This window comes from Pholis gunnellus (assembly GCF_910591455.1).
Source record: "Pholis gunnellus genome assembly, chromosome: 6".
Taxonomy (NCBI): Eukaryota; Metazoa; Chordata; class Actinopteri; order Perciformes; family Pholidae; genus Pholis; species Pholis gunnellus.
The window spans coordinates 143,073-169,438 of NC_136532.1; the positions used below are offsets into that span (position 1 = coordinate 143,073).

Consider the following 26,366-nt stretch of genomic DNA (forward strand, 5'->3'; position numbering starts at 1 on the left):
TATTGAGAGAGATATTGTCAATGACATTTAAAAAGTATTATAAAGTTATATTGCACATATAGGATGGTTGACATGAGAAAGTGAGTGAAAGTATAATGAGAGTGAAAGTATAATGGTGTGTATTTGCTTCTGACATTAGCTGATAAACCTAACTTAAAGTTACTTGGATCCTGTTCGCAAGCAGTCGGGTTATCTCGACCTCTACCTGCTGGATAAGTTCGGTACCACATTCACCACACGGCGCCATATTAGAGAGACAGTATAGCCTACTGCTGCTGACGTCGAAGTCAAGGAAGGGGGAACAGTCTTCCAGATGACAAGGGTACTCAGGCCGCAGTAGGCAATTCGCAAAACACTCGAGCTAGCTGCTATATGGTGGACAACGAGTAATTGAGTCCAACATCTCGGGCAGCGTAGTCCGAGGCGCGTTGTTTTCGTCGTCGTTGAGCTGGCAGACATGACTTCCTTGGTCCAGCGGAGTTCGGGCCTCGTGCAGAGGCGGACCGAAGCCTCGCGCAGCGCCGCCGACAAAGACCGTCCGCCCGGCGAGGAGGACCAAGAGCCCCGGCGGGGAGATGAGCAGGACGATGACGATACCGGAGAATCGAAAGAAACACGCCTCACCTTGATGGAAGAGGTGCTGTTGTTAGGACTGAAGGACCGAGAGGTAATAGCGGATGCATTCTGGTCTCCGGCGCTGTAAAAAAATAGGTAAATGTTGGCTTTGGACGACGGGGACGTTACCCAAGCTAACGTTAGCTGTGTTTTCCCAACACACATAGCTTTAGTTGACGTTAGCATTATTGTTTGCTATGACGCTAGCACTAGCTAACAACAATAATGGGCCTTAGGGCTGCAGCACTGGCTGGTGAATGTCTTTTGGTGCAACCACGGATCCGTCGAGAAACGATATGAAACATTTAATACAGCGGTGGACCGTGAATAAGATACTGTCTTGTGACAGCGACTCTTTCTGGAGACGGTTGTTCCCACTGGTACGCTAACGCTAGTGACTTAGCTTAACAGGATGCACGATTAACAGTGAGCACTGATCTTCAAACAGATGGGTTAATCCTCGGTTTGTATACGTTTACAGGAATGTCGCAAGGTGGAACTATTAATCTATTGCTAAAGGGTCAGTCTGTAATGTGACCAAATCACTGATTTAAACGGTAAACTACACAGAGAGGGTTACAGTACCAATGAGCACATCCTATTATAGAGGAGTGAATCATCAATAGTGCACTCAGTTATTTACTTTCATTATCATTTGAATGGAGATGATCTGTGTCTAACCAAGGGGAGGCAAGTGATACGTGATAGTTATACTGTGTACACATGTGTGTCTGGAAGTTTCAACAGGTGGGTAATTGATTTCCTTTCCAAACCTATACAAAAACTACTCATGGAGAGAAAATAAGCTCTGAAAACAAATCTGTGACAGGTTAACTTTGGGTTGCCAGTTAGTTTTTTTTAGATCAATGTCAGTCTTCCAACCAATGCCGAGAGTGAGAACCTGACTCTGCACATCATAACAATGTACACCTCAGTATACTCAACCAGCATTTCTGCATTCTACACCACGACGTCGCCACCCTTCTTCAACTACAAAGTGGTCTATACCAGTGAAAGCTTAAGTTGGAGCGCCTTGTATGGAAGTTTAATTTACTGCTTGCACAGCAAGGCTGCTTTGCATTGCTTTCCTGTCTGCGTGTACAAGGCTGACTGCATCAGAACTTACTTTACAGATATGTGAAACTGTTGCTAACTTTTTTTAAATTTTTTTAACTCAAGCCAGACATAGCCTCACTGGTACTGAGCCACTGCTTCCAGATTTGAGTACAAAGCACAATTAATTGTGTCACACTAACTGTTGTCATTTATAACCTATTAGCAGTTTGTAAGCAGTATCGAAGAGGAAGCCTTCCAAGCCCTTTGCCAATGGCCATGACTTGCCTTCTAAGCTGTAGTAGTCTTGTTTCCATTTAATATTCAGTCTGTAGTCAGACGCCTTAAGGGAACACGCACAAAGGTGATGCTGTCAACATGTTATGCTAGCTGTTTTTATTTTGTTATTCAACCTTTGTTTTAGCAGGATATTTCCCTTTGAGATTCAAAATCTCTTTTACAAGGGAGTCCTGTAAGACGGCAGCATAAAAAGTTTCACATAATTGAAAGAAACAAACAACACAAGAAATGTCAGATAACATTCCAGTGAGTACAGATTCGGTGCCATACTTCTTACGCCATAAGAGGCTCCAGCCATACATCCGTTATCTGGAGGGATCTTCCTGTCTGGGTCCAGTGAGCCCCGTTGTCAGTGCATTCTGGCCCGTTGTTATTTGCATGGTAATCTTCTGACAGACCAGGATTCTGACGCGTGTTTCCATGATGTAGGGCTACACCTCGTTCTGGAATGACTGCATTTCGTCGGGGTTGCGGGGGTGCATGCTGATCGAGCTGGCCCTGCGAGGACGTCTTCAGCTGGAGGCTTGTGGCATGAGGAGGAAAGGTCTGCTGGCGAGGAAGGTAGGACACGTCTCTGCTTACGCTTTCACTACATAAAGGGTTCTGCTGGTGCTTTTTATTGTTTTTGGCCATGCCTATTCACAACTTTTCTTTTTTTTAATTTGATTTATCTCTCTTCATATTTCCACATTTATTTTCATATTTTTTACAGATTTATTCTTTAATATGGTGCTCCAATGACTTCATGTAATAGGTCTTATGGCATGTTTATTAAGCATTAAGCAGCATCTTACTAAATAGGAATCCTTCTCCCTCTCTCACCAGAGCAGCTAACACTACTGTTAACACCACTCCACTCTCGGAGCCAAAGGAGTACATGCTTACACGTTAGTTTTGATTCAAGTATTGGACTGAATATATTTCATATTGTTTTATGATATCTTAGTTAACCCACAGATAGAAGCATAAAGCAAAGTAGCAACTATACAGCTTGCAAGCACCCGCTAGCGGTTACCATGAAAGATGTAGCTTAATTGGACATGCTAATTGCGGAGTTCTAATTCATTTATTTTCTAAATTAGTTAATCACTTTGAACCCTCAGTTTGCCCAGGGCCTACATTGTTGGGTCAAAGGGCCTTTAGTGCTGCAGGGATATCTTTATAGGCCAACAAGGACGTTAGCATTGAACTGGTTCCCTTGACAAAAAACTGGGATTTTTCCATTGAATTATTGCAGAAAATAAGCTCTGTGGCACATAAACCGCTGAAGTCAGCATGTTTGTAGGTTTTGTTCAACGAGATAATCTTAATCTTCACAAATGAATGCCACTTTTATGATTTATGATATAACATTGGGCTATAAACCAACTTCACCGCGGTTGCATGAGCATACATTGTTGTCTCAGTTAGCCACTTGTTAGCAATCGCCTTTTTGTAAATGAATGGATTTATTTGCCAATCTATTGGATTATGTCAGTTTATGATATGGTAAAAGGTGTGTTTCTCAAGCACAACACGTCCCGCCTTCTTTGGTTGTAGCTTCTGCAATGGGAGGATTTTCTTAGTTTGATGTTGTGAACTGAATATCTTTTGGGCTGTTTGTTGGACGAAACAACACATTTAAAGATTTCATTCTGAGCTCGGAGGAAACCGTCTTCACATGTTTTATAGACTGAACATTTAATCAGATAAATCAATCAAATTCACTGCGTTATTTCAGCCAAATGTCCTCTGGTAACTACAGCTCGTAACCGTCTGTCGTCTCTCTGATTCGCAGGTGATTTGTAAGTCTGACGCTCCAACAGGCGACGTGCTCCTGGATGAAGCCCTGAAACACATCAAAGACACCCAGCCACCGGAGACTGTCCAGAGCTGGATCGAACTGCTCAGCGGTGAGTCCGGCTGCTTCGGTTGTGTGCGTGCAAAGGGACGACGTCGACAGACTTTGTGGTGATTCCTAACTTGAGACAACAATCAAACCCGTTTGTGACAAAATAATGCTTGACTGATGAAGGATTAACAACCTTACATTAAAAAAAACAGAAGTGCTCGTCATCCATTCGCCAAAAAATGCATTTCATCCAGAGATCTCCAAATGTCAAAAGTTTAAGATACAAAATCACTGCAGTCTTTTTTTATGGTATTCCTCAAGGTCTTGGTGTCTTAATGTTGTGTTTTGGAAGGGCTTATTTTGTTTTCTGTACAAACGCATCTTGTGAGCAGCCCAGACCTGTCGAAGTGGATTATTGCTGAATACCCACCGTACGAGAAAAAAAGAGAGCTTGGATAGAATAGCAAAATGTTCTTGCATGCGGTCCATCGTTTATTACAGGTTTATTGCCTAGAACCACTTGACATGGTGCTGAGCTCCATCTCAAATGAATCCTCAGGTTCCCAGCTTTCAGATGATCTACACCACTTCTATGTGACATACACCGCCATCTCCCCCCTAAAGATCTCGTCTTCTGTTTTATTCTCCTGGTCTCTAGGAGAAACCTGGAACCCCCTGAAGCTTCATTACCAGCTGCGGAACGTGCGCGAGCGACTGGCCAAAAACCTGGTGGAGAAAGGCGTCCTCACCACCGAGAAGCAGAACTTCCTGCTCTTCGACATGACCACGCACCCGCTGACCAACAACAACATCAAGCAGAGGCTCATCAAGCGGGTCCAGGAGGCCGTGCTGGACAAGTGGGTGAACGACGCGCAGCGGATGGACAAGCGGCTGCTCGCGCTCATCTTCCTGGCCCACTCCTCCGACGTGCTGGAGAACGCCTTTGCCCCGCTGCTGGACGACCAGTACGACTTGGCCATGAAGAGAGTGCGGCAGCTGCTGGAGCTGGAGCCCGAGGGCGAGAGCGTGAAGGCCAACGCCAACGAGCTGCTGTGGGCCGTCGTGGCTGCCTTCACCAAATGAGGCCGCCGGAAAGAGCAGTTGCGGCATTCTAAGTGGCATTGTACTTTGGGGTGGGAATCTGAGCACGGACCCCCGACATGGTGACGGGACTGAACTACAGTTAACCCCCGCCTGGACTTTTGGAACGGGCCGTCCTCTTTTCTCACCCCTCTCCCTCTGTCATTTTCTTTTTCCTCCCTGATGAATACCCCCCCCCCCCCCCCCCCCCCCCCCTCCCCCTCTCATGGCTGGGGATCATGCGGGCGATTCATATCCTCTTTTATTTTCTATCGGGTACATTCTGGACATGTTGCCAGTATATCTCGGGGTGGACACGGACAGAGTTTCCGGTTTACCTGCATGTCTCTAGACTGCCTCCTGGGTTGGAAGTGAACCTTCTCGGTATGAGGCGTCCCCTGCGTTCCATCTCCTCCGGCCTGAAAGTTGCGTGGAAGATCACTCGTTTGTCGCTGGGACGATAAGACTGCACATGCATGGGACCATGGGGGAACATGGACTGGTGACTTGTGTGACCTATGAGTTAGTTAGACCTTAGCTCCATTGAATATTTCTGGGGAAAACTAAAAAAAGGAAAGCCAAAATATGGAAAGCACTTGTTGAGGCATTTTGGTTAAAAAAATAGTATACAAATTCTGCAAACTTCAAATTGATGGGGTTGATAGAAAAACAATGGAAGGAAAAATAAAAAACGCCAGATATTAACGAACCTCTCTGTCATAAATACGTGTGATCCATATCCTCCGGCCAGTGGTTTCTTTATTCACAATGAAACCGCTGGAGGACTTGGATCGTGTCTCATCTAGGTGCACTGTCAGAAAGCTAAAGCAGGCTACATTCAGGATTCCAGTGTTCATATCTGAATCGTCATCTGCTTGATAAAACCAGTGTGTGAATTATGGGATTTAGCATCAGCTAACACAGCTTTTAGATTGTGTTTGCTGATACTGACCAGGGGTGATTAATAAAAAAAAATAAAAATTGAAATATTTTAGTGGCAGAAACACATTCCGAGTGACTATAAATATAACTACAAACCAAGTACTCCACAGGTGTTAATGCAGAACGACTTGCACCTTCTCAGCTTTGGGGGGTTTGCGTGTCTGCTGCCTGGACAAAACACCAACTATCCAGTACAGGTGGAGGTCCAGGACGTGTTGAGTCACTACTAAACAGATCACACGTATACTGCCATTACAGCTCCCTCAAACATGAAAGTTGAGTAATTTACAAGAATGACGTACTATCCGTACTTAAACGGACACAAACAGACATGTTTTAGGGAACATGGAAGCTGTTAAGGCCAATACACCCAATCCTCGAGTCAAATGGTTGACCAGCGAGAACTCTAGTTTATGATATATAAATCGTACAGAGTTGTAGTATTTTTTTTCTCTTAAAGGGGTAGTTCAGGTTCTTTGAAGTGGGGCTGGATGAGCTACCATAGATGGAGTTTGGAGAACCAGCACGGGCAGCAAAGCGATGTGCTGCTGTGGACGTATATTTAGAGACCCAAAAAAATGTTTGTATTTAGAATATTTTCACCGCTTTACCTTACAAATCCTTCACATTTGATTGGAGTGCTAACTGAGCTGCAGAGGATCTCACGCTATTATTGGTTGATGCTAGCTCACCTAAGAGTACGTATTTATTTAAATGTTTTTCACAGGAAGAAAAAGTGATTATTAGATATATATCTTTTGTAAATTATTTCGCATATATTGTTTAATAGGTCCACAATATGACTGAGGGTGTGATCTAAAAGGGTTAAACAGGCATTTTATCTCAAAATAGTTTCAGTTCAGTTCCCCATCGAAAATATTGTAAATATAGTGAACATTTAAACTGAGTGAATGGTTTTGTTTTCTTTGCTGCCCCCGTCCACAGCGGAACATCGCCCCGCCTCCACCTTAACACGCCTAACACCCTTTAATGGAGCTAGCAGTCTGTGTAACGTCTTGGATGCAGAGCTGAAATAAGTCAGCGATAAGTGAGATGTGCAGATGGTACCAAACTTCAAAACGATCTGATGGACTATCCAACCAAAGTATAATCCGAAGAATCAAAAGATGGACTCACATTCCAGATGTTGATGTATATACGTTGTATGTTTGTATCCGGCACAAATTCTAAGGACATTTTGACGGCTTTCCAAAAATCTTCTCATGGTTCAGCTGGTTGGACTAAACATTCATCAAAGCCTTTTCACCACGAACCATACCTTGCTCTTAATTTCATATTGTCTCTTATTTTATGACTTTTATTTTCACATCTGTTGTAACTGTTCTGTTTGCTACTCTGCCTGATGGATCTTGCTCTGTGACGTATGTAGCAAAACGTCTGGGAGTGATCAGGAAGAGAAGAGCTGACCGAGAGGTTTATGCATCAGAAGATATCACCTCAAAATTTGGAGAGAATATATGTTATCTTAAATAAAGGGACCTCTAGTCTGTGTACTTTCTTTGACCCTAGAAAATAAAAAACCAAGAGCTTGGAAGTGCCTAATTATACAACGGATTTTAAGTTTTATTTGAAGCTCGTGAACGCGAGGTCTTTGAGGACTGAATTTTTATTGTGCGAGAGAGAGAGGCAACACATTTAACAGATGGACACATTAAATTCACTGCTAAATGCAAATCAATCCTGAAAGGAGCCACACTCCGTGATGTGATGCCCTTACTGCCACTCAAAACTTTATTTTTTACATTTGGCTTCTTTTTTTATTTTTATAACTCATTGAAGTCCAGTGACTACATTTGAATTCATGAAAATAAACCTGGACAAATTCATCATCTAACTATAAATCAAGGAATCTCTGTCTGTGTTTCCTTCGCACATCTTGAGAGCCGCTCATCCGCTTTACTTCACACTTGGCAGCCGTATTGCTGGGGACCCGAGGGAGCGCAGTGTCGAGTTCGGTGCACTTTAGACACGTTCGATATTAATGAACTTTGAATAAGCAAACAGCTCCATTTGCTCGGGGGGCGGGGCTTCAGGGCTCCGTGGTCTGTAGGTGGAGATCCACAAAATGTGTTGACGTATGCGATGGGATACAAACGGCAAGTTGACTGACCATTCACCGTGTCTAAAATTGCATTATTGTGACTCAAACCTCAACTTTATGCAAAAGGTCCGTCCATCACAAGACAGCAGGCTCGCAAAACTCCGATCAATTTCTCGCCCCAAGTGTCTAGTTCACTGGTTAGCTGTAAAGTATGGAAGCCAGTGGCGGCTGGTGGAAAATGTTCTAGATAGGGCCATCCAATCAATTTCAGCAAACATCCCAGTATGATTTAATGCAAAAAAATTAAGGTATCAAACACGCATTACTACTTTGCAGTTAAATATTTAACATTTATTCCAACACGAAAAAAAGCAGTAAATATCTTATTTTTGTCACCCTCACAGGCAATTCAGTATATATATATATATATATATATATATATATATATGGTAGCTGCTCGTTCTGAGACGTGCACACAAGCGGAGATGACGAGCAGACAGGCTGCATACAAAATCCGCTTCAAAATAAAAGCACAGGATTTTTCTTTTCTTTTTTTTTCTTCTTTTTTTTTGGGGGGGGGGGGGGGGACCAGCCGCCACTGATGGAAGCCCATTTCCGCCAGCAAAAAAAAAGTTAACCAAAGAAAGAAAGAAAAAAAGAGAAAGATTTCAATTTTTTTTGGGGCTGGCAAAAAAAAAGTTATTTTTTTCTTTTAACTTTTTTTCTGCCAGCAAAACCCCCCCCAGATGTTTCCAGTTGCTGTTTATTGAAGGTCGCCACATTGGTTTTATTCTTTATACTCTAGAGCTGCTTCTTGCTTAAAATTCTATTCAAGGGTGCGTTTGCTCAGTACAATCCATGTGAAACATCAAGCAATTGAAGTATTTCATCTGTTGTAAAGCCATGTTTAAAGAAGTCTTGAAGTCAAGAAGTCAATGTACTCACAATCCATTTATATGTCAAACCTATGAAGAGCTGCTTCTATGACTGTTGTGTTAAAGTATCTCATCATTTTGACTTTCTATAGCAACTGGAAACATCTGTAAAACTAAAAAAAATTAAAAATAAAGTAATTTTAAAAATTTTATTCAGCAAAAAAAATTGAAATATATATTTTTTTGGGGTGGATTTCTTTTTCTTTTTAAGTTACCTTTTTTTTTTTGTTTTGCTGGTGGAAATGGGCTTCCATAGTAAAGTGAGAGGGTTTGTGATGCGGACCGCCATGTTGAAATAAGTCGAGCCAAAAAACAAGCACTGGCCGGAGCGTTTGGGGTTCCGTCACACCTAAGCTATTGGTGGATCTCCACTATAGACATAGCATGCTAACTGTTAGAAAAATTCACTCAAGGCCGATGGAAAACATTAATCTGTTAACATTTATTCTTTGCAAAGAAGGAGACAGGGTCGAACACATACATCAACGTGCCAAGACTGCTCAGAGATCTGGCTCTGAGACACTGGTACATATAGCATTCTGTCACAGGAGGTGACACCTACACAATACACATACATATGGCCTCAAAAGAACAAAGGGTCTGCAACTTCACTAGCGCATTTGGTCTTCAATGAAGGTCCACAGTTCCTTGCTATCCCCCTACTTCAGAACATCCTGCCGAGAGGTCCCTCTCAGCAGGCCTTATCACCTAAGAAGAATAGACCGTGGTCGTCTCTGAGTAACAAAAGGACCCCGCTAAGTCTAGCAGGACGCCATATCAAGGGTCACTCATTAGATCAACTCCGTCTGCAACTTTATTTACCATTACAATCAGTGCTGAGCATTCTTTCGGCTAGACTAAAGAACTGTGGCGCTTAATGTCAGAGGAAGCTCAGACACCAAGCTCCTTAAGCACACCTTATAATTAGTCATTTAGATTTTTCCCAACACTAACGCTACATGGATGCAGGATATTATTACAACCAAACTTTTCCTCAATTCCCTGTAGTCAACCAGATAGCCCAGACTGGAACAGCACCTCTCAGCCATTGCAACTCAAATTGTGTACATTTTTGCCAAACGAATTTATAACATTGCAACCGACAAAATAACTCAGCAGAGCCCGTCTGATTTTGAAAGTGTTCGAAATCTCACACTACTGGATACTACAAACTCAACAGTATGTCCTGCATACTGCCTTTTTAAATGAACGATTAAGCTTCAAACCATAGCGGCTTTCACATTTCCAAACGGACGTTATTTGGATAAACTGACCACATATTGGGAATTTTTTTGGGAGTTACTTTCTCGCATGAAAATGTATTAAAACATATTAAAGTGGCAGATTAGCAGCTTTAATAACAGCACTCAAAACTTTCTTCTGAAGTAAACATTAAAAGTGAAACCATTACTACGGCAGTACTGTACAGTAAAAGTCCTACATTAAAAGTTTGTACTTTAAGTTAAAAGTGAATGGTGGAGCTTTCAATTCCAAATTGCCGGTTTGACAAGTCATTGGCCCAATCTAGTTAGATAAAATAGGCTATCGCAACCCACAGTGCCGTTAGACAACCAATTACACAATCTCCAATGTCAATGACGTCAAGGTAAGTAGGTCCTCCCTTATCCCTGAGATGCGTTAATACAACTCATGTCAATAAAATATTTCTGAAATGTAATGATTCATCAATAATATGAGTTAGTGGACAACGAAATTTACTGAATTTTATGTTTTGTGTTTTTTTAAATAAAATGATGGCTTTTTTTTAAATATTGTTCTCCCAATATTTTGAAAACCTTTCAGAATATTGACAAAGCCCAGCCCAACTTGATCAAAAGTAGCCGAATTAGGCAGAAACCAGCCCAATCTGGCAACACTGAGGACAACTCCCAGACCGGACAACGCAGTGGTAGCGACCTGCCAATCAGAAGGTAGCCACGCCTATAAAGCATACCCTGCTTTATGGTTTACTTTAATGTAAATGGTACATCATTTACTTAAAGAGCATTATGCTGTATTGAAGAAGATTTGAGATTATGACCATAAACTCATGTTTACAATGTTTACTAAATCAAGTGAGAAGTAGTCATTTTCTCATAGACTTCTATACAATCAGAGGAGTCGCCCCTGGTGGTCATTAGAGAGAATGCAGGTTTAAGGCACTACCAGTTAGACAGCTCAGTTAGCATCATGACTAACAAAGAACTTTCAACATACAAATAAGAATTGGCTTATTTTTCAAATATCATTTTTTTAAATATTTAGTGAGTTTAAACATGAATAAAACAAAATAAATTGACAAACACTGGTCCATGATAACACAACAGGAAGAATGATAGAAGAGAAAATATATAAAAATAGGCAGAAGCTATGGTTGACTGATTGGAGTTAGTATGACTAAACTTTACATTAAAATACATTCAACTACGTTAAACAGTACATTAAAATGATTTGAATTATCCCTCCTGGTTTGTAGTCCTCAGTGCCATAATCCCTCATTTTGTTTTTTTAGACAGTCGTGTGTTGACAAACCTTAAAGCGACTCATTTAATTCCCTTGACTTTCAGTTCATCTTGAACTCGGCTGAGATACTCGGAATCTGGGTATCCATAGCTGCGAATACGAAAACAGAGCAGAAATTCAGTGACCTCACATGGCTAGTTTCTTAGTCATAATGAACATTAATTAAGACTCTTCCTTACTGAGTTGGTCCTCCATGTGTTGACGTTTTGTGGTGAATATCGTTCCATGTGACCATGTTGTTCCTGCCGCTGGTGGTGGACCGGCCAACGGTGAAGATGAGTTTCTGATCAAAGGCCTGTCTCAGCAGCGCCAGGATCCTCCTGCCCTCTGAGGAGTCTGGGAGATAGGCCGTACGGGACGCACCTTCGTATGGCTGACCGGGGCTGGGATGCTCCTCCTGCGGGTAGACAGAAGAGGTTTCTCTGCTTAATGCTGGGAAATGTTGTTATGGGCCCTCCAGTGACTGGGAGTCCACATAGGAAGCAGTAGCTTGTTGACGGACATATATTAAAGGAAATATTGACCCACACACATACAAAAGCTAGAAATAAGCTAATTCCAGCCAAAGGAGGGGGATTAATACACACACACACGTTAGTGCTCGTACAATTACTTCTTCAAAAAGCAAGGACTTCTGATTAGAGGAAGAAGTCAACCAAACGAGAGGAAAACTGGAATTTCAAACCCATAAAAAAAACAAAAAAACAGCCCATACAATTGAAATGACTACTGCTGGGCAATGCCAGAACAAACGGTGAGAGAATACATTATGTGGTAACGGATACTGCCCAACGAGGTGTTCCATTATCAGGAATTATTGGACAATGGGGGAGGCCAGAACCGTCCATTAATTTCTGGTAATGGACACCTCGCCTGGCATTATCTCGTTATACCGTACAAGATATTACTCGACCGCTCAGCTCATAGATCGGCTCAGAGACCTAACGTTACGCTAGCAAGATCAATAACATTATGTACGGACGAGAAACAGACTAGATAGTAGAGGTGTGTGAATGTCTTACTTACAGAACATTATATAGAAAATTGAGAATGCGTTGAGATACATCCAGAATCGTCGTGCATTTGAATAGTCGACAGGTGAATCATAATCAAACGGAATCGTGAGGACAGTGAAGATTCACAATCTCCGGCTATCAAACCATGTCATTGTCCCCCAAATCAGTATCAAGATTTTCACAAGATCTGGATTATCATAACGCTAGCATTAAGCCAACGTTATGCTAGCACGACTCAAAGTCAAAAGCCTTGTGTACGGTTGACAATCAGTTAATCCAACAGTATTTTTAACAGCAAGACTGGCGAGCTATCCAGCCATGTCTTTGTCCACAAATCAATATCAAGATTTTCACAAAGAACTGCGAAGCCATTGCATTCATTTCAAACAGTTTCAGTGTAAGTGTCCTTTATCAGGAATGAATGGACACCATACAGCCAATCAGCATTGAGTGTTCACCCAGATGAGAGTCTTGACGGTTGTGGCCTCCCCCTTGTTTATTTATTCCTGATAATGAACACCTCGTCGGACATTATCCCCTTATTGAATAACTTCATATTCAAATAATTGTGATTTTAATAGTGGTCAAAATAATTGGGATAGAACATGATGAGTGCATTTTACAGTTGAGCCCACAACATAATAGCCTCTAGTGATACAGCAGTGGTGTGAGATCAGTCTGGTCTTACAGTTTTCTTTTTTCCAATTGCTTACACACTAAAACGACACATATTATTAAATGAAATACATATTTTCATCAGTGTGCAGTGCTGCTGGTTTGTGTGTTGTTTTGGTCAACATATGCCTTTACTTCACTCTAACATTTTTGCTGAAAAGTCAAACCCAGATTGTATCATTAGAAAAGTTTAAAGTGTTTTAGATTGAGCACAGCAGTGTGTATCTGGTTCTAACAGAACCAATCATATCACACCAAAGAGCCAACCTGAATCCTATTTCTGGTGTTCAAGCTCGGATTTCTGAGTGATCTAATGGTCACAGGTGTTTCCACAGGTGCATTCTGGTGATTGGTAAGTGAGAGTGGTATTTTAAATGGCAGTGTTTAGCAAACATCACAAACAGGCTTTTAGTTTTGAATGTGTCTAACTTAGATAACTGTGTAGTTGACTGCAAAAAAGGGTTTCATTTTTTTCTTTTGCAAAAACACAATTATCAAAAATATATCTAGCAAAAGCAAAAACTTTATTCAAAACTATACCAACTCTTTCATCACAACTTGACATGCAAACACCAAATAAATAGTTACTTCCACATGCCTGATGCACGCTGTAGAACACTGTAGTACTAAGTATAAAATACTTTTCTCTAGAGGCTCTGGCATTTTTAATCTCAGCATGCTGTACATAAAGACTACGAACACACGTGCAGTGTGTTTATTCTTATATTATTATTATACACACCAAAGAGCCAACCTGAATCCTATTTCTGGTGTTCAAGCTCTGATTTCTAAGTGACCGAATTGGTTACAGGTGTTTTCACAGGTGTATTCTGGGAGCGGTATTTCAATGGCAGTGTTTAGCAAACAACACACATGCTTTTAGTTTTGAATGACGTGTAGAATGGAGATATTAAAAGTTTATTTTAGAATTTCAGATTTCGTGTTAAGTAATGTGTTTATGGTTTATCATACCAGAGTTAGTACTTTCAATTAAAAGACAACTGTAAAATAAAACCAAGATAAATAGTAATACCTGTAACTTACAGTATGTTCTAACTCACCATGGAGATAATGGAGTACACAGGTACTGAAAATATAAACAAAGAGAACTAGTAGTTTATTTTTTCTGTTATATTTCATGCTGTCCTGATCAGACAGAGTGCAATTTAGCAGCCTGAGCCGTCTTTTTGTAATTGTTTCGAATGAGAGTGAAGCGTTTCTTTCCGCTGTATGTATGCGCTTCAATTCAATTTGGGAAATTCCCACCCGCACAATGCGCCTGACCAGGGTCCCGTTCCTCGTACCTGGCTAACTGAGTTAGCGGGATCATTTTCAGGATGAGATTACATAAGTCAGGCTTTTCGGTTCCACGAAGCAAGTTTGGCAAAATCACCATAGCAACGCATCCATAAACTTGAACTAACCACTAACTTAAGTTAGCTGGATAAGCTGCCACTCCCCTGGAAAAAATGTCAGCTCCCTTCCTCAGAGATCCCATTGATGAAGGAGGATATTAGTCAGATCAGCGTTTTATAGGGAGAGAGTTCTTCGAGATCGCCAAGACCCGTTATCACATCATGATGACTTCCTGTACGAGCGCTATCGATTCTGCCGACAAGGAATCATTTATTTAAAGACCTTCCCGAGCCGTACATTGAACACCACAGACTGTATCACAGCCTCACGCTGTTTTGCGAGTGGTTCATGTTTGTACAGTGTCAGTGATGCGGAGAACATCGGGAAAGCCGCTGCATGCTGTGCTGTTCATAAAGTTTATTTGGCGATTAAGAAACTTATGGATGTGTTCATTACATCACCATGGAACATGTTGTATTGATCACCATTCTGAATAATGTTCGTGTGCTTAGTGTTTACTTGCTCCCGTGTCCTCTTGATGGCTGGTTGAACTACATGATGGTTGAAAGCACTCATAATGATATGACAGTATTATTAGTACACCATAGATATCATTGTTGTAGAACATGATGAAGGTGGACTCATGATAAGAATAGAGAGAATTACACACAATTTATTTTCACTGCTTATTATGAATAATACATACATACTGATCCGCCCATACACAGATTCACACACACACATTCAAACTCCTATTCTATATGATAATCTACACATACATGTATATACACATATATATGTATCTACACATATATATAGTACATGATACATAAGCGCATACAGTACATATATCCTCACAAGTATCTATTAATTCGTATCAGTTAGATACTCTTTGGGCTTGTTTATTCTGAAAGAGTTGAGATAATTATTTTCGCTATAGATCTCATTGGATGATGCATACCATTAAGCCTACTGCCAGCAGCACATTTAAAGAAATATCATCTGATTGATTGGGGTGATGAGGCACTTCAAATTAGCCTATACATTTTCCCAACACTTACGCATTTAACTTGTCTGTGATATGTTGCCATGCTTCTTGTCTAGCCCTCGCAGCGTTAGATTTCGTCATGATTATGGTCTTGAATTCCTCGTATGTGTTCATGATCATCTCCTGCTCGTCAGCGGAGTAAAAAGAGGCTCTTTCTTTGAGTTTATTTGCTGTTGTACTGTTAGAAAATCATGGTTTCGGTGATCGACGCTTCCCCCTTTTGAAGTGGGACAGGCACGCGCAACGATCCTGGTTACTGAAGTCTGGTTCAAATTAACGAGATTATTTGAGCAGATCAGCCTTTGAGAAACCGAGATAGCCTGACATCAATCATCAGGTTAATTTAAGCTGGATAATAGGACATTTGATCGACTTAGTTGAACCACGTACGAGGAACCTGGTCTGATCAGGACCTTGGGCCAATTGTTTTGTATGCACACAGGAATGGGTTCATAAATAAGAAACTTTAACAAAACACTAATATGGCACATTTTTCTTACCTACACAGCTAAATATGTTATGTGTTGCGTCTTTCTACCCCTCTCATCTGGAGCGTTATTCTGCTGTGATTTGTTTCCTAACTCATGTAAACACTCAGTGGCGTTTGCTAGTGCCTAACAAGTTACATTTTAAACAAGATATCACTTTTTAATTAATGGAGCTACCGACCACATCTCACAGTCTTCATCGATGAATGGAGTTGACTCAGATGTCATCACGTAAACCAAGTCTGTCTTAAGGGTGTACCAGCTGAGATCTGAATGGGTTGAGTGGTTGGTGGCAAGTACCGACTCTTAGTGACTTGAAGACTAGATACTAGATACAGTCCAACGATGGTCTCCTGTTATCATGTGACCAAAGTTCTATTCTTCGACAATGCCAACTGAGACAACTCCATTCGCTGACTCACACTGCACAAGTTAAGCTCATTTTGTGAAATTTTCTATTGTTCAGTGTTCTACCAGTAGTCTTACCTTTTGGATGCCACTTGGAATGTAATAATGGATCATTAATGTTCCGTATTTCTCATATCCCGGCAAAGATGAAGTGTTTTTGGTGACCTTCATTTCGCCTCTATCGGGTTGAGTCCCTGTCAAAGCGCCGTACAGCTTCCCACACGTCGGGCACACGGGCTTGTAGTCGAAAGCTCTTTTCAGACAGCTCTTGCAGAACGAGTGCTTGCACCGCAGAGTCTTTTTCTCTTTGGTTTCAATCGGCTCCATGCAGATTGGACACGGGTCCTCTTCGGGGCCTTTGCCGTGCGTAGATGACGGACCCAAGGTCCCGCCGCTTGCAGTGTCCGCCAGACCTCTGTCCACTGGACTCTTGCTCAAGCGTGGCGTATTTCGTGAAAGGAACTCTTTCAATTTAGCAACATGCATGAAGGGCCCCGTCACTGTCATTTTACCTCTGTTGCGACCGAGTTCAAAAAGGAGGTGCGGAAATCTCTTCTGCAGGTCTTTGTGGTCGCATTGCGGACTCGCCGTAATGGATTCGACCTGCAGGTCGGATGCAGTTCTCTGGTAGAATGTGACGAACCGCTGCCTGACGAAGTGAACAAGGGCAGAGGAAGCATGGTGTGATCGGAAAGTCACCCGTACCGTGCTACCGGGGTCGTGGTGCACTGTCCCGGGCTCAGGCTGTGTTTCGATGACGAAGCTGCTACCTTGAATTTTCCCAAGTTGTTCTGCACGTTTTTGCTGAATGTAGGCCATGACAACCCCGGAGACATCCACGGGTTTGACTTGAGGCGAAGCGCGTTCACCCTGCGAACGAGCCCGTCTACGCGTGACAGGATCGGAGCGATCCTTCACCTCTGACAGTCTGGTCAAGAGGTTCTCCACTTCTTCAAAGGTTCCTCTCACCATGTAGTAGGGGGCTTTTTTCTCCGAACGGTAAGATTGAAGAATCTTCACTAATATCCCAGGGTCTTTGAAATTGGCTTCATCAACGGTGACAGTGATGCCTGTGATGAACTGCAACGAGACGTGACAGCTGGAGTTAGTTATTAGCCATCTAAATGCTACATGCTAAAATGCTATTTCTAGGGTTCAAACGATTACCCAAGCACCAGTCAAACCGTCTGGATCAGAGCTTTATTTAGTTTCATAGACCTGCTGTAGGAATAAGTCTTAAAACCAAGAAATTAGTCAGCGTTTTTTTTACTTCTGGTTCCCTCGTCTGGAAGTCAATGGTTTTTTTTTTAAATGCCTAAGTTGAAGTTTGTGGTAACAAAAGCTGAACAGATTTTACCGTTTTGTTCCACAAATTCTTCCGTAAATACCCCTCTGGTGAATTTTGAAGCTTTTAAGCGTCTTTAAAAATAAAAGACGTTGCTAGCAAGTGGCTAAATGAGACGACAAAACGTTATCACGCCGACTAGTCCGTCCTCACAGCCTCTGTGTGTATACCCCCGCTCAAGTGTGGTGTAGTTTATTTGTAGCTTAAAATTAGCTTTTTACGTCTGACAATTGCATTTACGCTTCAAAAATCATAAAAGTTGTATTCATTTGTCAAGATTATCTTGCTAAATAAACAAGGTACATATCATTAATTTATGTTTGCCACAGAGCTTATTTTCTGCATTAATCCAAAATCCAATGTAAAAAATCCCATCTGCCTTTTGTCAAGGGAACCAGTGTGATGCTAATTTCCTGGTTAGCCTACACAAACACATCATCCCTACAGCACTCTATTATAAAGCAGAAGAGTGCACGGACATTAAAGAAATACTTCACTATCACAAGCTCGTAAACGGATGTTCTGATTAGGTATAGTTCATGATTTATTTAGTCATTAAATTATAAAACAAATCTAATAGTTTATGCCTAATGCTGAATGAAATGATTGGACAGGCTCATTACAGTCCTGCAAAAGCCAGAGTTACCAGATTTTTTTATCTTTTTTTTGTTGTCATAGCATTGAAGTGTGTAATTTATGTCTTGGAGCATAATTTCCCGGTTTCAGGTGGGTCTTGTCATACGAAGTCCTAATTTTACCATCAAGAATCTTACATCAAACAACCATCAAAACATACAAAAGTCTAAAAACCTGAGAAGTAGTCCTACTCTGATAGCCGATAGACTACTCTTATTATAATTAATAACAACAGGACATTCTATTCACAGAGCGCATACTCAAATATGCTGAAGTTTACAGTATGAGCTGTGGCCCTCATGTTTAAACACACGATGGGCCACATCATTAAAAGCGTTCTCGTTAAAAACTGAAGACCTTTTTATTTTGAAAATCAGACGCCAAAAACCGGAAACCTCATTTCGTGATTTTCCGGCAAACTTGGAGCACTTTCTCCCCGTAGAAAACAAAAGGTGTCGTAGTAGTTTGCTTTAGCGACTGAGTCAAAAGGTGAACGGTCGATTCGCAGCAATATTGTGCATCTTTTTCAGAAAGAAAAAACAAACTACCACAACAACAACTAACTCTCAGATGGGTGAAACCTAAAAGCAAAACTTCTCCGACTGACGTCCGCTATGAAACCTGTTTGTGCTCTCGTCGTCCTTTAGCCTGCTTACGAGGGTCTATTCTTAGTGTAAGGTAATATGTGGGACCTACCTCCATGCTGCAGGGTTCTCCTGACACTGTGGCAACACTCCGTACACACTGGTGACTCGGCTGCTTTTAGCTTTCGCTTTCAGAGTCAGCTTGTTTGTTATGTTGCAGCGAACCCTGCCGGTGACCGAGTACATAACACCCCGACGTAAGAACTACTGACAAAGAAGTCAGTTGCAGGATATTATCACAAAGCGACATACGTGCGTTCTTCACAGTCGATGAATGAGTATATTTACACACTTACTTTAGACTTACACTACATTTCAGAGGGAAATGTGCTCTTCACTGCGCTACGTTCTTTTGACAATTACCTGCATTTGGAATTTTTTTTAAACGCATGCATATGTCCCATAAGATTTATTTTTTTATTTTGCAATTTCTAGAACACAATAATCTAAATATATCTAGTAAAAGCAAACACTTTATTCAAAACTATACTAACTCTTTTAAAAGTTGTGTTTTTGCAACACAACTTTACATGCAAACACCAAATGAATAGTCACTTCTATATGCCAGCTGCACACTGTAGTACACTGTAGTACTAAGTATAAAACACTTTTCTCTAGAGGCTCTGGCATTTTTTATCTCAGCATGCTGTAAATAAAGACTACGAACATACGTGCTGTGTGTTTATTCTCAATACTTAGAACAGTATCAGCAGTCACTTTCAATAACTCTCTACAACATTGTCCTCCATTGTTGTGCACACCAAAGAGCCAACCTGAATCCTATTGATAGTGTTCAAGCTCTCTAAGTGATCTAATTGGTCACAGGTGCATTCTGGGTTCTTTAGTTTTGAATGACGTGTGGAATGTATTAAAAGTATGTTTTAGAATGTCAGACTTAGTGTATCAGATAATGTGTTTATGGTTCAGCATATAGATAGTCTACACCAGTTACTGCTTTCAGTAATTGAGCCACAAGTACCATTGTTTGTGTCTTGACAATTGCAACAAAAAAAAAAAAGTCATCATAATAAACTTAATTTGTGATGCATCTTTCATGCATGAAATGACACATGAAAACACGATGGAAAAAGATTGGAAATCAAAAAAAATAAATAAGATGAGATAAAATAAAAAGAATGCATAACACAAGATGTAACCCCCCCCCATACAAAAATAACGTGTTGGGGAAGTACATGTCATGTAATTTATTTTTCAGCCAAATTGTGTCCCCATACACTCTAAATGTTCAACAGTGGTGGTGGAGTTATTAATAGTTATGTAGTGATGCTGCTCATGAGTGGTTTTAAGCAGACCTGTTCGTAAAGCACTCGTTACATTGATTCAGTGATCTGTAGCCTTATCAGAATCAGAACACTATTAATATGAGGCGATCGAGAGTTTTGAATTTGTTACATGCATTCAGCCATTTGTGTTTAAAAGTCGTCAGTTTGGCTCTTTGCATTTAGAGTTTTGTGATTAGAAAGTGATACCTGAGCCACGTCACATCTGTAGATTGATATCAAGATTGATCTCAGGCTGATAGGAGACAGCATTATAGATCACAGAGGTGAGAAGTGACTGTAAAAAACACCAGTTTCAATTGGACGTGAAGGACTCTCCAGGTGTGTCTTTTCTATAAGATCATAATTTTTGAGTTTGTTCATCATCACAGTCTTATTTATACATTTTATTACTTAAAACATGGAGAAAATTGATTATTTATAGGAGTTTTCTGATTTATAGAGTGATATGAAGAGATATCCAAAATTCCCTTTTTTTTAAACGTTGACTCTAAAATGTCGACAAAATAAAACATATGCACATCAGCATATTAAAACAAACATTTTCATAAAACTTGCAACCCCAAAAATGATTGTCTTAATGTAAGTAATCGACTGGGGAAGTTTCATGGTGATATCTATAACCTGTTAAAATTATGAACGCAGGACCGTAACTTGTAATAAAGTTTTTACACATAAAGTTTTGAAACTGTATTACTGTTTTTACTTCAGCATTAGATCAAAATAGCCTTATTGTATAATGTAGATAGATACAAACAGTCCCCTTACATCTCCTATTTTCTTTTATCCCAGCTACAGGCATTGAAACAATTTATAGATTTAAGTAGCAAACAGAAATCATAATCACAATGTTGTTTCAGAAATATTGACATTTAAATTCATTAATTTGAGCGCCCAGTCGTGATAATGTATTCTTTATGGTTATGACGCTATCGGTCGTATGACGCCGGGAAACGTCGTAAAGACGTTGAGAAGAAATTCACGACTTCTGTAACCGCTCTGTTTGCAGTACCGGTGTTTGTCCAGCAGGTGTCAGCGCAGCTCCACGCACGGACGTCGTACTGTCAGCAGAGCTCAGCCGCCATGTGACCGTCCGGTCCCGATACACCAACAGCTGTGGGGGGTTTTCTCTACCTTCTCTGTTGGTGTTATTCATCACGCGGCATCCTTTCGTTCATTTCTGACTCTCGGCCGGCAGAACATACAGAGGGGAGCTGGCTGGGTCGCTCGTGAAAAGGGCGGGCTGTCCTGCTGCTGTCTCTCCGCCGCCGGCGACACTCTCATCAGCCGATACAGACTCTCGGGCGTCCCGGTCGCAGCACAGTACGTACGGACAGAGGACCGCACTCACACGGGCGTTTACAGACGGTTGGATCCAGAATTGACGCTTTAGAAATGTTGAAATGTGACTCTCTTTGTTTACATACCTGTGGATTTCTTGTTTTAAACAATATTGGCTGTGTTTGAACGCAGTCCGTATAGTGCGTGGTATGTTATGTGAAATTTAAAGTTAATTTCCAGTTTTTCCATACCACAAAGAAGTCTATTTAGGCCCATACCTATATATTACAAATGTTTTATATATTTTGTATTTATTTAAATCTATATATATGTTTTGTTCGTTTATTTTATGGTTAATTATTACGGATAAGGGAATTAATTGGTGCAACAAATGAGTGTCATATTATTGTGGCAATTATGTATCTTTAAAAAACTGAATTAAAAAAGCTTTGCAATTGAAAAACAACAACAAATCATATAATGGGATTAAGATAAATGAATAGTATTTGAAAAAAAGTATTTTAGATTTCTGTATTGTGACGTGGCGCTTCAGATATGAACGGAGCAAAGACAAAGGTAGGCTGTGACCCGAATTCATCGCCCTCCTCGTGCATCAACCTGTTTTTTTTAGATAATATCAGCAGTGGAAGTATCACGTGGGTCGGAATGGACGAGGTTTAGACATCTGTCAAATTCAGCCAATAGAGTGTACATTAGTAATATTGAAAAAAGAGGGCAGGAGATTAAGTCCAGTTTCTAATCTGATCACACAAATCAGACGGAAGCAAAATCAACGCCTCCATAGCGCCATGGATAGCACGAGAGAGATCAGCGCGTGACGCATTTTTCACACGAATTTCAGGAGCACCTTAGGAGAAAGAGAGAGAGGAGGAGGGGGGTGGGGGTGGGGGGTCATTTAATTGAATCGAACGTGAATTTAAAAAGCAGGCCGTTGGATGCGGGCTGAATCGTAGAGCGGAGCTATGCCGGCCTTCACGCGAACCGCGTGCAGCCCCGCCGGTGGTTGTGACACGGTGTCAGAGCCGCCTGTCACACGCGTCATCATCCTCTGATCTCAAGGTCAAGCCTCGTGCGATGGAGGCCCCGTATATGTGTCCGGACTGCTTCTGGTCACATTGACAGCTACAGTGATGTTCACGGACCCCCGGAGTTTCTGTTCTAAAAAAAATGAATCACAGTCATCAAGTTTAAAATAAATGTCCTTACTTTCTGAGAAAAAATCAAGTTCTTAATTATAATAAGGATTAAGTATTATTGTTGAAGAGTTGGATGGTCTCACAGTTGTGGAAGATATGTGTTCTTTTATGTATAAATAAATAAGTTACATTTAATTCGCCCAGTGTTTGATGTACTCAATTGTTTTTATTTATTTATTTTTTGATAGTAAAACACAAACAGCATTTGACTATTTGAGACAAAAAAATCTTTTACCTGATGATTTGAAGTACTTTAGTCTCTAATGTCGATAATGAGAGATAATGCCCGATCCTTATTGTGGTATTCATTTATGTGCGTTTGGCCCAGTGAACAGTCTGTCAGGCTCTTCTGGCCCGTGCTCTCTCAGCTCTCTGAGCTCCAAATGACGTATACAGTATTGATTCATTATTCACTACTTCCATCCTTCCTCCTTATCTGCGGCTCCTGCTAATTCAACCCAACTCATTACATCCGCCGTACATCATGTCAATTCTAAAAATCAACATTTATTTGCTTGTATTTCTCTACGTTTAGCTTTTTTTGGTCATGTGATTTGACCTTGTTGTTGTTGTGTATTATAATTTTTGGACCTTACTAATTATTGATCAAGGCTCAGAGGCGTTTCCACACATTTTTTTTGACCAAGTGTGTGCGTACACACACATACACACACAGAATCATCATTAATTTACTCGATCTGTCTCCACTACTCGTATATACTTTATTTACTAACATTACAGTATCGTAGTGTTTGTTTCATTGCTGTGTTTAAAACTTTAAAGATAAATGGAGCCAATCAAGACACATTGGTATTATTCTTTAAGCTTAATGTCTTACTATATGTCACACATATATATATATATATATTTATTTTTTTACTTTGTAAGCTGCTGTGGCATAAGAACCGATACCACGACACAAATCACTGTCTGCTATTATCTTACATTGTGACAGAGCTCCACCGGTCTCCACCAATATTAAAAGTGAGAGCAAAACTACACTGCGTGTAATCCAGTTATTTCCAAGAGCGTTTTATTAGCTTAATATGATGGATGAGATGTTTCCCCTTCCCCAGTGTAGATATTTAGTATCTGATTTTATTCAATGATATAATACAAAGACCATATCAATTCTACATTATTTAGTTTAGTAGATTATATAATTCTCAACCGATCACACCTGATACGTTTTACTTCTTACATGAGTGATGTAAACAAGACATCAGCTGTGTATATGTTTTGAAGAATAAAACAAAAAAAAGAATGTCTACCATTCACATTTCATCCGTTTAGGAAACATCTCACCTATTAATTATTATTAGAGAATACAATACTCTTTACTCTCATACTAGCAATTATGTAACAATGGTTTTCTTTGTTTTTTGGTCAATAGCAGCGGAGACAGGGTGACTAACAGGCTTGCTGTTTGTTGCCGCAGCCATTATTCTGAAGTGTGGCTGTGCTCTTTCACTCACAGCTGCTCTTTAACTCGTATTCATGGAGCACTAATTGATGTTGTATGGGTATTTGTTTGCAGTGTGGGCCACATGAGTGCTTGTACACGCTTTTCAAACTTGGTGCCCTCCCACCGAACCACACGGCAGCGCTGGAGTCACAAACCAGAAGGCAGCTGTTTTATGGCAGCGGCTGATCCCAGATATGTCGCGTGAGGCGAAGCTCGCTGGACAGCATCTGTTCTCGTAGAGAGATGTATTCTCTGATCTCCTCTGTGCTGAACTGATGCCAGTGGTACAATGGTTGAGGACATATACTGGTTCTCAGTGGAGGCCTCCGCGACCACGTCCAAATGGCTGATGAGGGGCGTGAGGGGCAGTGGAAGCCGGCTGCATCCTACTTCCACATGCAAACCCTCAGGGATGGGACCAGTCCTACGCCTTAGTTTAGTAGTCCCCGTTCGCCATCTTGTTATTTTTGTTTGTTGCCATTTTGGTTTTTTTCGTCGCCATCTTGCTTTTTGGCCGTCGCCTCCTTGGTTTTTGCAACCAGAAGTGACACGAGAGGGTGGAGCAAAGGACAATGGAAAGTTGACTTAGACATTTTAAGGCAACCAAAATGTTACAATGAACTTTCATGGACCGAAAACACACTGTGAAGGGGTTAAAGTTCTAAGATGAAAACATGCGACCTGTCAATCACAAGGTAGCCCCGCTCTGAAGCATATGGTCTATTTGATTCTAAATGGACCATCATTTACTGAATGAACAGCATGCTGTATTGTGGAAGATTTAACTCATGTTTACTGAGGTAGGGTCATTTACTCAGACTTATACAATTGGAGACCTTTTTGCAACCAGAGGAGTCGCCCCCTGATGGCCATTACTATGAATGCAGGTTTAAGGCACTTCTGCAATGGCTTCACTTTTCAGACCTGGAGGTTACCACCTGATCTCCGACAGCATACATTTGATTACTGCCTTGTGTGCATTTAATAGGACAAAGATATCGAAGAAATTGGCAATCAAAAGCAAATCAGCTTTTCTGCATCCGTCCAACATTTCAAGGGTGGGTGGGACTTGTTGTGCAGTCATTCATTTCAAATTTCACACAGTACCCCACACAGACAAACTACCACCCCAAAACAAGAAAGAAACAACTCAGCGGCCAATGACCGCTAGCATGAAAAAAAAGGACGTACGAGCCCCCAATTTATGTTACGTCCAGGCTGTCAGTAGCACAACATACCAGCAGGGCGACTGTGGCTCAGTGGTAGAGCAGGGTCGTCCTTCAATCAGAGGATCGGCAGTTCGCTCCCCGGCTCCGCTAGTCCATGGGCAAGGCACTTAACCCCAAATTGCTCCCGTAGGCCATGCCAGTGGTGTATGAATGGGTGTGAGTGATTCACTTGGGATTAGTTGGTCTTGATGGTATGTGGCACTTTGCCCCTGTGTGAATGATGACATGACATGTAGTGTTAAAGCGCTTTGACTAGAAAATACAGTTCATTTACCAATGTCTGAATTGCAGTTGGGGAAAAATTATTTATTACTCCAACATATTTCACTAACAATAAACTGAAACAATTGAACTCAGGGTGAGTCAAAGCCAAAACAACAAACAAAATAATCTATCTAAAGTTTGACAGATACTACAAAATATAAGAAATATTGATATTACACAGAACAAACAGGTCTGGGGGCCGAAGACAGAACGATGATCCTTTCCCCCGACTGCCGGAAACACCAGCAATTGTAAAAGGCAGGAGGTGATGGATGAACCCATCAGCAGCAGAAACACCCCCCGGCCGAAACCCCAACTCCAGCCGGTCGGAGAGAGGTACCTAAATTGACAACAAAGATCCCCACAGGGCAGAGCGCTCATCTCCCACAAAAAAACGCATTTGTGGTTGCAATTCAGTGTTATAGAAACTTCATTTCTAGGAGGCAGGGTTGTAAATAGGGATGGGTATCGTTTGGGTTTTTTCCGATACCGGTGCTAAAAGGATACTTTTAAAACGATACCGGTGCCTAAACGGTGCCTGAACCGATACGTTTTTTATTGCCAAGTCAAATTTAACAATATATTTAACTGTTTAAAGTATACTATACATATTAGTGCTGGGCAACGATTACAATTTTTAATCGCATGGATT

General features: G+C 41.0%; 2 protein-coding genes across 2 annotated transcripts; one reads left to right on the top strand and one right to left on the bottom strand.

Annotated features, from left to right (window-relative positions):
* The first annotated feature begins 253 nt into the window (after window positions 1–253).
* On the top strand, window positions 254–7,592 carry golph3a (golgi phosphoprotein 3a). The gene is made up of 4 exons (XM_079162009.1): window positions 254–667; window positions 2,398–2,529; window positions 3,746–3,860; window positions 4,458–7,592. The coding sequence occupies exons 1-4, from the start codon at window positions 458–460 to the stop codon at window positions 4,880–4,882; spliced, it is 882 nt and encodes a 293-aa protein (XP_079018135.1). The 5' UTR covers window positions 254–457; the 3' UTR covers window positions 4,883–7,592.
* A 1,699-nt stretch (window positions 7,593–9,291) lies between these two features.
* On the bottom strand, window positions 9,292–19,045 carry LOC306697147 (E3 ubiquitin-protein ligase DTX3L). Its single transcript, XM_079160907.1, has 4 exons — window positions 19,010–19,045; window positions 16,411–17,412; window positions 11,521–11,738; window positions 9,292–11,431 (listed from the first exon to the last, which is right to left on the bottom strand). The coding sequence occupies exons 1-4, from the start codon at window positions 19,013–19,015 to the stop codon at window positions 11,362–11,364; spliced, it is 1,296 nt and encodes a 431-aa protein (XP_079017033.1). The 5' UTR covers window positions 19,016–19,045; the 3' UTR covers window positions 9,292–11,361.
* Window positions 19,046–26,366: the final 7,321 nt, after the last annotated feature.